We start from the raw sequence: 14,636 nt of genomic DNA, 5'->3' as shown, positions 1-14,636 counted from the left end.
CGTGGCTATAACCCTCCTTTTGGAGCACAGCAGCTAGACATTTCTCTACCAAATGAGGAATCTGAGTCCTCCATTTCAAGTCACCTAGTAGAGAAATCTTACAGTGATATTTTGTTCATCTTGAGGACTGAGATTCCTAAAATCTCACTCCTGATGTATTCCCCCTTTTCTCCTTTGAGCAACCTTCTTGCCTCTACTTATCAAGCTGTAACTCATTCCTTCTCAGCTCAGGTACCTTCAATGGCTTTCTATTTCTTCTCATGAAAACTCCATTTTAAATCCCACTGTCTCCACAAACTATTCCCTGACCACTCAAATTTACTTTCTCCCGTGTACTTGGAGTTCCTTCAGCAATTATACTCTTCATTTAGCACTTAATACATTCTTGGGCATTATTTACTATGGTTTATTTAAAAGGAGTTCATGTTATCTCTTTAGAAGATCAAAAGCTCCCTAATGAAAGAAATTGCATCATGTGTGTTGAACACTCCACAGGGTCCAGCATGTTCATCCTTATCGTGTGTGTGTGTGTGTGTGTGTGTGATAAATCATTTGGAATCTGACAAAAATTAAGACATTCTCCCCTGGAAAATGCACCTCCACTCAGAACTCTGCCTAAAAATTTGTTACCCACCCAAATATTCCAGACTAATAATATCTGGAATCCCTTGTTACCCAACAAAAGATTCCAGATTAATAATATCTGATAACAGCAAATGGTACTGTTGGCAGAGCAAATAGTAGGTGCTCAGTAATTGCCTGCTGATGTGTACTTCTCTCTGTTTTCCCAAACAGATTGCCCTGACATTCTCAATCGTCTTTGGGGTGATAGTGTATCGAATAACAACTGCAGCCGCTCTGTCTCTCAATAAGGCTACACGCTCCAATGTCCGGGTGACAGTGACAGCAACAGCAGTCATCATCAACCTCGTGGTCATCCTCATCCTGGACGAGATCTACGGCGCTGTGGCCAAGTGGCTCACCAAAATTGGTACTGTGTCACCGAGCCTTCTGGCTGTCCTAGGCCCTCTTTAAGTCAATGTGTGCAAGGCTTTTGGTGATAAAATAAAAAAAATGGGACAGGGACAGGATGCTTTGTACAGTGCATTTTAATTAGAGGAATGGGGAAGTGCAATGTGTGTGTATTTGTAGGGCTGTCAAAGGGCTTTCTCTAAAGGCGGGAATCCTTCCTGTAATGTTCTTGATCAAGTCCTCTGGCCTGTGTTGATTGCCTCATGTGACAGGGCACTCACTATCCCCTAAGGGTAAACCGTGGGGTCTGTTCTTTTTAGCCTAACCTGGGAAGCAAGGCAGACTCAAGACTTCCTGTTAAAAATTACAGAGCTTTAGCTCTCATTTTCCCAGCAGCATCTATAAAGTTGAGGAAAGCCTTTTGACACTTGAGCCCAAGAGGGTCTTATTGGTCTTATCTATCCCCGTATTGTCAGAGGCCCCAGAAAATCCACACATTCCCCAGGCACTGAGTAGACTTCAAAGAGGCATATCAGACTTCCCAAGCTTCAAGCCAGTGAGAAAAATGCAATGGCCTCAATATTCAGATGTGTCATTTGAGCTGCAAGCCGCTGTTGCCCGAGCACCACATCTTGGCATTTGGCATTCATGCTTATTGGATGGGGGAGGCTGACAGTCAAGACCCTGTCCCATTGTATTTATTCTGGGTGGCCTGGATTCATCCCTTCCCTCTCTGAATGTAGGGATTTCCCTCTCTGACCCTAGTGACGAGGAGCCCCAGCTTCTTGTTAACCTCATACGGAGGTTGCATTCATAGTATGTATGATGCCTTTAATTCATGGACCCTTGATAGGATAACCACCTCCTCAAGAGCCTTCTCCTAATGACTGGAGAATTCTGGAAAGTTGCTCTGTCTGTGCCTTTCCCTTGCTTGACCTCTACTGTAACACTACCCATGGTGAGCACTTTGCTTTGACTTCTGTGTTGCTATCGGCAGCTTACCATCCTCAGGGGCAGCTCTGCTCTTTCCAGGCATGTGCATATTTGTGAATGTTATCTGTGTTTCTTCATAAGCATCTTGAGAAAAATAAGCAGAGAATTTTAATTCAGCATATTTAATGATAGACAGGATTCTATGGAAGCACTTCGGAAGAACATCCAACACTCCTGGGGACTCAGGAGGCTTTGGAGGGAGAGGCATTTGACTGGAGAGCCCAGAGATAAGTGAGAGTCAGACAGGCATGCATATAGGGAGGAGGGGATGGGCAGGAGGAGAGGAAGATTCCTGGCAAAGGAAACCAAGTGAGAAACACGGCACTGAAGGGAGTGATCAGATCCCTGGGGTCAGGAAAGGCATGCAGGAAAGTGGCAAATGAGCCAGTTGGGTGGTTGGGAGAGTCTTGGTCAAGCTAAACACCAGTGGAACAGGAGCTGAGCTCAGCATATGGGAGAAAGAAAGCATGAAGTGTGCGCGGGATGCCAGGGGAGCCCGGTGCCGGGGCTCTACGTCCAAGGCACATCCAGGGCACGATGGAGTGGGAAACTGGGCCGACGGAGTTGACCAGAACGTGTTTTTTTTTGTTTTGTTTTGCTTTTTGATGGAAAATCTAAAATGCCAGGCTGAGGACTCCGATTTTTTTCATAGACAATGGAAAAGTGTTTGCTGGAGTTCCCAGGGGCATTCAGCCATAAACAGTACCATCTTCCTGGCCTGATTACTGAACCAGCTGAGAAATTAGATCAAGGCAAGAGTAGACAAAGCCAAAATATCAGCTGTAAAACTGAGAAAGGCTACATGGGAGGTAGTAGCTTAGGAAGAGAGCCAAATAGACATTCTCTCTCCATGGCAGGCAGTGGTGGATGGGCCAGCCCTGTGAACTTAGAACTTGGAGAGGCATAGAAGAACACCTGCTTCCTGCAGGCCCTTTGCTCCCCTCCAAGGAAGGGCAGAAAAAGAGGCTAGGCAAGGAATGCCAGCGTCCTCTTCTAGACTTAACAATAAGATAAGCTACTCCTCCTTCTCTCACCCAAGAGGAGAAATGGTTGAGCTGGGGGAAGACAAGCTGAGCCGTTACAACTAATTACACTCCCACCGCATGGAGGAAACACCAGGAGTAGAAATAAATGTCCCCTACCTGCTCCATGTGGTCCTGATCTAGCACCACTGAAGATTTTTTTTAAGAGCGTGGCATCATGATGGGAGCTGTCTGCAAAATTACTTAGCAGGGAAATAGGATGTGACAGAATAGGGAGAGGTAGGAGATCCAATGTAAAGGGTATTGCTGAGTGTGCGGGCAGGAAGTAGGGAAAAGAGGGACAGAAAGTCAATGGTGATGTAGACCTTTCTCCTTCCTGTTCATTTGTGTCACATTATCTCACTTTTCTTGCATTGCTCTAGATAGTGATAAAGATGAAAGACAAATAGAGTTGGCAACAATAGAAAACTCATTAATAAGTATTTAGTGAGTACTTCCCATATGCAAGGCGGGGCCTTAACTCTTCTGTTTGAAGCCATAAATAAAATGGGCTGTAACAGAGCTTTCACATCATGAAGCTGTGTTCGCTGTTTCTACTGGCACACCCTCCTTGCCCAGACCAAAGCAGCTACCCTGGGCTGTTAGATCAATGTCCAGGACTCCATAAGAAAGTCTGTGCCCTGGAAAGGAGATAAAATCCTAACAAGTACATTTTGTTCTCTCTGAGAGTGATACTCATGAAGTATTTTTAAACTTAAAATAAAATTTGTAACTCCATTTCATCTTCACAAAAACTGCATGGCCAGCAAGGGAAGTGTTATATGCTCACTTTACTAAGGTTCAGACTCAGATTCTACCTCTAAAATGTGAATCTCTTTTGTGTGACTTTGATGTCAGTTTCTCACCATCTGTACTGAAGTGGTGTGTTGGGTCTCCATCAGGAACCCCAGTGAGCATTGTTCTGGGGCATTGCTCTTGTCTACCTTATACTGGGTACCCCAGAGAGCTCAGAGAGGGACTGCTGAATTTGAGAATCCAGTGGAAAGAAGCTTTGAGCTCTAGACTTGGCTCCTTCTCCTCCCCGAGCTGTATGGCAGTGGGTATCGGGGAAGTTTTTTGGACAAAGATTTCCTGATCCTTCCTTCTTCATATTCCTCCTGTCCTCTGGTCATCCCCTCTGTCTGGATGGTTTTCACAGCCTAATGCCTGTACCATTGTCCTCAGCCTCTTTCAATGGGCCTCTAGCTTGGAAATCCCCATCCAGCCAACCTTTCCCGAACAGTGGGTTTGGGGACATTGCTCCCAGTCAGCACCCTCAGACAGCTTCCCTTGGTCCTAGAGCACCTATAGTTAGCATTTCAAGCTCTCAGCTACTTTCTTCCCACTGTGCTCCTCCACCCCAACTGACCCACTCAGCTCATGGTCACCCTAGCCTCCCTGTGTTGTCCCACCCCGGCCTTGCTCATGCTGCTGTGACTGCCAAAACGACCTCAGTGACCCTCCTTCAAAGGGCTTCTCCTTTGTAAATCCTCTTCTGGCCTCTCGGCTGTCAGTGGTCATCCTCCCACTTCCAGACTCCCCTGGCACATACCCTCTGTTTCTGGGTTCATCCATCAGCTGTTGATGGAGTGCTTGCTCCGTGCCAGGCACAGTTCTGGAAACACAGCAAAGACAAGCGACAAGGTCCCTGCTCTCATTTTGCTTTCACTGTGACCAGAGAAAGATGGACAGCAAGCAGGGCCATTCCACAGAATCTGAGGAAGGTGTGATGAGATAGACAGTGGTCTGGGGCTGTGCTCTCTGGGGGAGTTGGTCAGGAAAGGTGTTTCAAGGTGGTAGCTTCATAGCTGAGACCCGGATGGCAGGAGGGAGCAACCCACAAAAAGATCTAGAAGGAGAACTCTTAGGAAGATGGAACAGTAAAGGCAAAGCCTGCAGACCAAGGCTAAGCTTGGAGACTCTTATCCGCACTATTCATTGGATGCTGATCAGGTACTGTCTGATCTTACCGCATCGCACATATATGTGTGTTCCCAGTGTTACAATAGACTAGGCTCTGCTGGGGTAATAAATTCATCTCAATATCTTGGTTGCATCACATAAAGTCATCTGTGTTCTTGCTCAGCCCACATGTCTAGTGCGATCAGGCAGGGGTCTCTGCTGCACACAATTGCTCAGGGACCCAGACTGATGGGGGCTGCCGTGGACACCATGTCAGGGGAAGACAGCTGGAGAGTTGACTGGGGCTGTTAAATGCTTCAGCCTCCAAGTGTCGTCATTCATCCCATCTGCTCACAGATCACTGGCTAGAATCGGCCTAATTATGAAGAACTTGGAAAATATGTTAAAGTACATGGTCATTCTGTAAGCAGGAAAAGTCTCTGTCACTTGCTCCCAACCAGGCTGCAAGGCTCTTGAGAACAGTGACCCTGTCTTTCATTTATTTTTATTTCCTGCGCAGTGCCTGGCCCATGGCAGATCTTAGCACATTTTTGTCAATGCAGTTATTGGTGAAATACGTCTCTCTCTTCATTCATGCATGTAAAAAGACACTTTTCAAGGAATGCCCATAGGCTAGGTATCTTTTAAGTCACAGTAGAGGCTACAGTGAGCATTTATGTATTCCTTATTTCAACTCTGTCTGCCTACAGAAGGATGTGATCTTATTGAGATGAATAAGGCCAATGCAAAGCTGACACAATGGGATAGTGACTGAAAGAGGCACCAAGAGTATCAGGAGACTTGAAGTTTCCTTAATGGCAAAGAATACCCACACTAACAGAGATGGTCCCACAAAGTAGGTCCCAGCAGTATCCCCACAGGCAGAGATACGGTTACAGGGTTCCCCCAGGCTCCATGGGGACATAAAGCTATGGATAATGCCACCTAATGGAATGAGAAGTCTGCCAGGCTTAAGACTTCCTTTGCCATTCTCACGCTGGGTTTAACACCCGCTTGGCTTCCTGCCCCAGATCTCTTGATAGTTGAGGAGGCTGTGAGTATACGCTTTGCTCACCAGGTGCAAACAGCTGGTGTCAATAACCCCAATAAGTCCCCAAGTGTTTCCCACAGGGCTGAGTAATGGAAGACCAGTTTCCTGGGAGCATCCCTCAAGAGGCTGAGGTGTCAGGCCTATCTGAGGTCCATTCTTGCTGCAAATATATATCACAGAAGGCAAGATTTGTTAATTTCCTTGAGAATGATATCTACCACTAGCAGCAGTGGCGGATAAAAACAGCGATTGTCCCCCTGGCTGCCATAACAATACTCAGGAGCTTAGATGCAAGGCATGCTGGAATCTGGAGGCAACGCAGCACTGGTGAGGCAGGACTGAGCTGAACCCTGGGGTGGTGGGAAGGGGGCTTTCTAGGGAATGCATTTGGAGCTGTGTCCTAGAGGGAGCCTGGCTGGCCAAGACACAGTGTACAGAGTGTGTTGCCAGTGTCAGCAAGCATCAGTATTGGAGTTTGAGTGCTGCGGGGGTAGGATTCCAGTGGATGGGTGGGACAAAGTCTCTTAGTCCCCAGTGATCCATTCACTTCAGGAGGGGATACAGGTGGTGGCTGTAGAGAAAGGGTCCGTGTCCTAGGGGAGGAAGCAGGCAAAATCTGGGCAGGTCACTGGGCCTCTGGACATACAGCAAACAGGACAGGGCTGCAGCATGGTAGGAGGATAAGGCAGGAGGCAAGAAGAAAGAGCAATGGAGCTGACTGGTGCAAGATGTGCTTCCTCCTCAGGTCAGGATCCAGTGGGGTATTGTGCCTTTGAGCCATACATCTGGGAGCAGGAAAACTATAGGATCTTAGCATAACCAACATAGGCAATGGTCAGGCTTGGCCTGGAAAGGCGGCCTGTCTCTACTGTAGTTTTGGAGAATTCTTCAAATAAGAGGCAGTATGGAGGAGGCATGGCTGATGGCAGGCTTCTAGGCTGAATACTCAAAATGCTGTTGGCTTGCTGCCTCCTTTTCCTTCTTGTCTTTTCTTTCAAAACTCTTTGCAGAATGCTGGCTGGTGTACGGGGTGGTGCACTTCATCCCTCCCTCGCCGTCCAACCTCTCCAAGTCACAGGGTTGGGCTCATTGTAGTTGCTTGAAAAAAGAGTATTAGTCAAGTCAAGGTTTTTATGAAAATGGCTGTGCTTGGGAGGTGCTTAGACATTACTGACAGCCCACTCCTGAGTGTCACTGCCCCAGATGCTCCTGAAGCAGGGCCAGGGATGGGAGTGAAAGGAGGGATGGGGAAAGGCCATGAGTTCCATTGAGGGCCCACCTCATACCAACACTGGTTTGCATGCTTTGCCCCACATTATGACAGTAACACTGGGAATGGGTCATTTCTTCCATTTTACTTATGAGAAGGCTGAAGAGGTTTAGAAATTTGACTGAAGCATACAGTTAGTAGTGTGCATGAGTGTGCGTTGATGCACACCCTGCTTACCCTATATCTCACACACATGCACACACTTGCACACATGCATGCACGCACGTGCGTGTGTGCATGTGCGCGTGCACACACACACACACACACACCACTTACCCTGTACCAAACACTGTTCTAAGCACTTTACAGATATCAGTATGTTTAATCCTTAAAAAAGCCCCAGGAGAGTAGGTAATCTTAATACTTCCATTTAGAGACAGGAAGACTGAAGACACAGAGAAGAAAATCAGAGGCCCAAGGTCATGGAACTGATAAGTGGTGAGTCTGGCCTCATTGTCCTTGCTAAGACCATGACACTCTAGTGCCTTTTAATATGTAGCTGTCCTTGTTCCCCAGAAAAGTTTAAATTTATTGGGAGAGCAACAGGAAACACCACAAAGGCTCCAGAAGATTTAGAATGCAGTGCACTCACATATGTGAATGACAAGAGGTCGAGTATTTCTGGGGATGGGGACAACCATGTGGGTCAGATGCCCCAGGCAGGGAGGACAGCAGGGAGGCAAGCTGTGAGTGCAGCCGCCTGTCCCACATGCACAGAGAGAGAGGAGCTCCACAGGCTTTGGGGTCCTGCGAGCTTTATAAGTTTTAACAAAGAAAGAATTTTTTTTTAAAATTTGAAAGGCCACCAGGAATCTCTCTCTCTTTTTTCAAGAATACACAGGGTCTCACTCTGTTGCCCCGACTGGGGTGCAGCGGCATGATCATAACTCACAACAGCCTTGAACTCCTGAGCTCAAGGGATCCTCCCACCTCAGCCTCCTGAGTAGCTGGGACTACTGGTGTGTGCCACGGCATCTGGCTAATTTTTTTTTTTTAACTTTTTGTAGAGAAGGGGATCTCATTTTGTTTCCCAGGCTGGTCTTGAACTCCTGGGCTCAAGTGATTCTCCTGCCTCAGCCTCCCAAAATGCTGGGACTACTGGTGTGAGCCAGTGTGCCTGGCCCCTACCAGGAAGTCTTGAGTCTAAACTTTTCCTCCAATTCTAAGCTACTCTAGCAAAAGGCAATATATTATTACTGAGGAGAGAAGAGCAGGAGGGAAGGAAAAGGACGGGGGAAAAATCAGCGTCACAGATACAAACGGCTCCCGGGCACCAAACATTCTTTAAAGAAGAATATTTTGAGCATATTTGAATCTAATCTTCTAAATGTGGACAGTGTTTGTTTTTGGAGCACGGGGTGAAAGTGTTGGCTTTATTGGATGCAGTGCTCTGGGATGGGGGGTCTGCTCTCTGCAGCGGAGCCTGATCAGGGACAGAGTCCAGCACAGGACATGGGTGGGCCTGGCCGGCGTGGGCTGCAGAGGGGAATGGGGCCTATGCCTCTCTGCGGGGACGCCACAGTGCTGGTCATTTGCAATCTGGCCTGAAAGTTGGGTCTGCTGGCTTGTATTCTCTTCCTGCTTTGCACCAGGATCCTGGCTCTCTGGGGCTCCCGGCTCTCTGGTTGGCCTCAGGCAGTGGGGGAGAAAGAACCTCCCAGGGTGTGGCCAGGGGGGATTCTATGCTTGTCGGGGGGCCCCCTCCATGATGTTGGCTTAAATTATTCTAAATGTTGTCTGGGAAACAGAGACGATGGCAGGAGGCTGTGACTACTAATAAAACGATGTGAGTACGGTTATAGCCCAAGTATGTGGAGCACCCCTACCAGTTATATAAGACTATGGTCAGTAATTCTACTGTTTAGAACACTTAGTATAACTGGTAAGAATTCCTTCCCAGATGTGAGCTGTGACCATGAACGCATCTCTCATTTCCCTACAAAGTCCTTGGAGCACTCATCTCTCCTGTTAGCAAGAAGTCCAATATCTTCCTGTCTTTCTCTTTGGATTTTCTAGGAGCCCAGGGACTAAAGCATCCAGAAGAGAAGGAAGGGCTGTGGTGCTCCTCCTTTGTTTGCACCTTTTCTCCCCAGATCCCCTCTCTACCTCACTAGGGAATCGGGGTGTTTTCCTCTGCTTCTCTCTGATGCTCCCACATCTCTGGAGAAAATTCATCTCTTCATAACTGCAGCTCTTGCAGGATGAATTCTCCCTCTTGGTTCTTCCTGGGCATCAGCCATGCCATTTCCTCTCCTCGTCTCTTCACTGCTGTGAGTAACGGCTTCATTAGAGTCGCTTCCTTTGAACCATCCAAGGGGAATTGTTTCCTGCTGCAATCCTCAGTGGTAGAGGGGTCAGGCCAACATCCGAAGTTAAACATGGAGATGCCTGGGTAGAACCTGCTCTTCGCTCCTTGGGTCTCACTCCTACGGAACATTGCTGCTGGACACTGGCCCCACCCCTCTGATGGGAGAGGCTGGACTGCGGCTGAGGTGGCCCCTCCGTACTCCAGGCCTGGACAGTATGGGCTCTTCCAGGGAGGACAGTCTTCTCCTTTAGGCTGGGCTCAGTCTAGGGGCTGCAGCTGTCAGGGTTTCCTGTTTCTAGGACACGTATGTTACCTCTACCCGCATCTCCAGGATGCCATCCGACACCCTGACCCATAGCAAGGGCCCCTGCTCTCCCTGGGAACTCACCCTGGGAGCACACAGCTTGCCACCTTCAATCTTCAAAACGCAACAGATCCTGTGATTGCCTATTTCACCTCCCTGGCCCTCAGCGAGATTCCTAGGGACCTCACCATCCCAAGTGATGCCAAAATGCACTCCCCAACCTTCTAAGAGGGCTCTGTAGGGGATTTTTAACTAACTTGCTAACACTTCTTTTACTAAGGAAGTGGAAACAAATGTGCAAATCTCTGCAGTGCCTTGCTGTGCCATCATAATAAGAGCAAATCTTTGAGCCCTTACACCATGCTTGATGCTTTCCATGCTGTATTTCCCAACAAATGTTGAAGGAAGGTACCATTTTATGAATTAGGACACTGAGGCTCAGAAAGATAAATTCCCTTATCTGGGGACGCTTAGACAGAAAGGTCTTCTGACTTCCAGCCCAGAGTCCCCCTCTAGTCTTCCGTCAAAGCCTCGTGAATCATATTGTAGAGCACAGAAGACCAGAAGCAGGAAGGACCTGGGAAATCACCCAATCCAACCTTGACATTGAGGCTTGGATTTGCTTGAGGTGCTGACTCCTCCAAGCTGGCTGGGTACTTCGAAGGATGATTCTCGGTTCATACAATATTCTAATGGCCTTGGGTCATGAGCTGGGGTTTGGGGGTTTTGGGTTTTGGGGAGCAGAATCACAGGGGCCAACGAGAAGCATAGGGGCCAAGAATTTAATGCGTCCAACTTTGAGCACTTAATTTTTCCTCCAAACCTGGTGCCTTTCACCGATTCTTCCCATCTCAGGAGATGGCACCAGCAGCCACCCAAATGCTCACTTCAAAGTCCAAGTGCTATCCTGGCTCTCTCTTTCTCTCTCTCCCTGGCATTCTCACTCCCTGGAGCTCTCTCTCTCTCTCACCCCTAGGATCCAGTCTGCTGGTAAGTATTGTTCTTTCTACCTTCAAACATATCCCAGATCTGACCACTTTTCACAGGTTTCATCCTCATATTGACTGGTTTGTGCCTGGACAACAACACACTCACAATTTGTCTGTCTGCTTCCACTTCTGTCTCCCTGCCGCACTCCCCCCCCCACACCATTCACTTTCTGTGATTTTTTAAAAATTTAATTTCATCACATCCTTCCCCTGTTCAGAAATCTACAACAGCGTCCCATTGTACTTCCTGTGGCTCACAGAGCCACACATTTACTCTCTGGCCTTCCTCTCCAATTCCCCCTCCCAGTACTTCCACCAGGCTCAGGATGCTTCGCTTGTGTGGACTGGCCAATTCCTTGCACAGCCTTGGGGCTCTCCATCAAGACTTTGCCCAGGCTGATGCGTCCCCCTGGAGCCCTCCCCAGCCCCTGGAGCTGGTTCCTCCTTACGCTGCAGGTCTCAGCTTAGAGGTCACCTCCTCAGAGGCCTTTCCTGACTACTCTGACCAAAACAGCCTTCCCATCGCCCTTTCCTTCTGCTTCTCACTTCACTACATATTCCTTCAACACTCACTGCTCTCTAAAACGGTTGCAGTTGTCGCCCTCACCCTTCTAGACTGGGAGCTCCACATGGCGGGAGCTGATTGGATTGTCCACCACTGCACAGCTGGGGCCCAAGGCCTGGAACAGGATCATCCTCAATAGATATTTGTCGAATGAGAAAAGATAATGGTGGGAAAGGCAGGAGAATTTCCTGTGGGTTGTTTTCCTCTGGGAAGACATGAGGGGTGGGCTGAGAATGGACTGACCATATGCCTCCTCCCTCAGGTTCTAGACCAGTGTGTGCATTTGCCAGATGACCCAGGGGTGTTGGGGGTGTCTGTGATCAGGGACAGGGCACACCTTCCTGCTCTCTCCTCACTCCTGTCCTTGCCACAGGGAGAAAAATCTTAGGGAAGTTGTCAAGTGCTTGTATGGTGCTTGGCACATAGTAGGTGCTGGATATAGGAGGATTCTCATGATTGGCCCGTAACAGAATACGCCTCTGTCTGTCTGTCTCTCTGTCTGTCTGTCTGTCTGTTTCTCTCTCTCTCTCTCTCTCTCTCTCTCTCTCTCTCTCTCTCTCTCTCTCTCTCTCTCTCTCTCCAGTGCTCCCTTCCTGTTTAGGTCCCTTTTTTCTTAAAAGGAGATGTGCTGGGGGCGCTGTCACCCTGGCCTAGGCTGCTAGCCAGCACAGTAGGTCTCATGCTCCTTTGCATAGGGGCAAGAGTTACCTTCCTGACTCTGAGGGATAGGCCCCCTGTGCTAGGAAGCTCTCTGGGCCGCAGGAGTATCTCAGGCACACCCTCTAGATCCCCAGTTCAGGGACTTTCAGCTCCCTCAGGTCATGCGCTGGCTGCCTTGTTACCCAGCTGGCTGGCTTCTCCTAGGGTGATTTCCACCCTACCCATGGCACTACCAAGGCAACAGCATGACACCAGGTACCCAGACAGTCCCTCCACCCGCCCCCCATTCCCAAATGAAGGGCAGCCCAGATGGTTGTGCTGTCAGCAAACATTGCTGTTTGCAAAGGCGTGACCTGCCTTAGGGAGAGGTAAGGGGAAGAGCAGGCACTTTTGCTTGGGCATCTTCTTGTTCTTTTTTGCTGCCATCGTTATGCATTTGCCGGCTGGGCTGTTGAAGACACCAGTCAGGAGGAGCTGCTTTTCCAAGATTCAGAGCCTGCAGCTGGCGTCCTCTCCTGGCCGTGCTGTTTCCATAGGATTAGGATGGAGCTCTGGGGACTTTCAGTCCTGAGCTGGCCCCCTGGGATGAAGCTGGGCTTTCATACTAATTGTTTTCCAAGGCAGTTTACAGCTGGGTCATTTGCACTCATATTTTTTCATGACACGATGCAGCAGAGGATTAACACGTAAAAGAAAAGGGCTGATGGTGGGAATGGCTCTGCACAGAAATTCCCGATTGTCCTTTCTGGCGGGAAGTGGAGTCTGCCCTCTTTGTTGGGATCCTGCTCCACAGTTTGGAAGCAGGTGAAACTTTCAGATGGCCTCTAATCGACCTGGGGTGCTTCCCGGCGGAGGTGCTATGTTAGGGGCACGTGAATAATAGAGAGGGTTGCCTATCTCCTCACCCTCTCTCCATTAGATTCCCCTCCATCGTATCCCCATAGCCATGGAATCTAAAGGTACTTTATTTGGAGTTGTTCAAAGCACAAGGCTGGACCATTTTCTCATGGGGTTGAGATTCAGACCTCTCCAGAAGTCTGTCTTATGAGGAATCCTGCCTAGTGGCCTGAGATGCAGACAGCCCTTCCTGAACTTCAGATGTCACCCCACCCCACCTGGCCTCTGGAAACACTTGCTCCATTCCATTTCTTCATTTCTTTCCTTCCTTTCTTTTCGTTTCTTTTTTTTTTTTTTTTGAGACAGAGCCTTACATCATTGTCCAGGCTGGAGTGCGGTGGCACGATCTCAGCTCACTGCAACCTCTGCCTCGTGAGTTCAAGAGATTTTCATGCCTCAGCCTCCCGAGTAGCTGGGATTGTAGCTGCACACCACCACGCCCAGCTAATTTTTGTATTTGTAGTAGAGACAGAGTTTTGCCATGTTTGCCAGGCTGGTCTCAAACTCTTGGCCTCAAGTGATCTGCCCTCCTCAGCCTCCCAAAGTGCTGGGATGAGCCACTGCACCTGCCCACTTGCTCCATTTCTTCAGCCATGTAGTCTCTGTCCTAGGCAGGTGAGGCCCTCTGTGTTGGCTTGTGAGAGAGATCCAAAAGTCAAAGTGGCACTCCAGGCTGTGGCATCCCTCCTTGCCTCAAACCTTCATTTGTTCCCTCACTGGGAGGTGCTTCCCTGAGGCCCCTTTCCCAGAAGTCTCGGCCAAGCACACACTGTGACTCAGAGCTGCTCCAAGCTGGGGCGCCGAGCTGATTTTGTGGCCTGTCACATGGATTTGGATCGTTTATTGGAAATGCTCCTTATTTATGGTGGCTCATGGCCCTAAAGCACAGGCACAGGCTGTTTTTTAGAAATAAAACTCATAAATAATAGCCAGGCCTATGATTTATCAGTACGGAGGAAGGGAATCACTCATTTCCAGTTGGAGGAAAGGCCTCTGAAATGACTAGATCCTCTTTGCAGGGAACTTGGAGGAAATTGCATAGGGACTGGGAGATCTGAGGACACACAGTTCAAAGGCGATGATAAAATAAAATTAAAGACATATGCCACTCCACATCTCATCCCGATCACCTTCTAGATATGTTTTCAAGATATGTTTTCCAAATTTTTGGACCCTCAGATCTGATTACTTATTTTTTTAGGTGACATGGGCTTAAATTTTCTTGCCCCCAAAAGATTTAAAAGAGATGAGATGTGATTATGTTATTGTTAAATTGGATGCCTCAGGCACACTGGACAGAGGCTCAAATTCCTACTGAAGAAAAGAAAAAGAAAAAGAAAAAACATCCTATTGAAAAGTTCTCCCTTTCTTCCTTCCCTTTCCTTTCATCCCTCCTCCTTCTTCCTCCTTCTTTTTCCCCCTTGCCTTCTCTTTCTTCTTCCTCTTCTCCTCCTCTGCCTTCCACGGTGTCTGCCTGTTTCCCTAATCTCTCTCATTAGTTACCCAGATCAGTCTCTGCTCCTTCCCCATGCTCATCCTGAAGTAGAACCCAGTCCTTCAGCAGTCCCCCAAGAGTGAATCCAGAACAATTTCAAGGAATCATGGTTGAAGATTCTGTGGAGAGGCACACAAAGAGGTCACACTGCAAACCTCACAGCAGCACTTAATGAAAATTCCCAGCGGGCCCTCCCCGCACCTGTCAG

At 48.4% G+C, this 14,636-nt stretch overlaps 1 protein-coding gene across 1 annotated transcript in view; it reads left to right on the top strand.

The window, feature by feature from the left end:
- The window catches only part of ANO2 (anoctamin 2), a 386,124-nt gene that overhangs the window by 313,037 nt on the left and 58,451 nt on the right, over nucleotides 1–14,636 (top strand). Inside the window, exon 16 of the mRNA XM_031001166.3 lies at nucleotides 796–991. Within this exon, the coding sequence (XP_030857026.2) occupies nucleotides 796–991 (196 nt within the window). The remainder of the gene's footprint in view (nucleotides 1–795; nucleotides 992–14,636) is intronic.

This window comes from Gorilla gorilla, chromosome 10 (assembly GCF_029281585.2).
Source record: "Gorilla gorilla gorilla isolate KB3781 chromosome 10, NHGRI_mGorGor1-v2.1_pri, whole genome shotgun sequence".
In the NCBI taxonomy this organism is placed as follows: domain Eukaryota; kingdom Metazoa; phylum Chordata; class Mammalia; order Primates; family Hominidae; genus Gorilla; species Gorilla gorilla.
The sequence above is the reverse complement of the archived record's forward strand: the minus strand, read 5'-3'. Positions and strand labels throughout refer to the sequence as shown.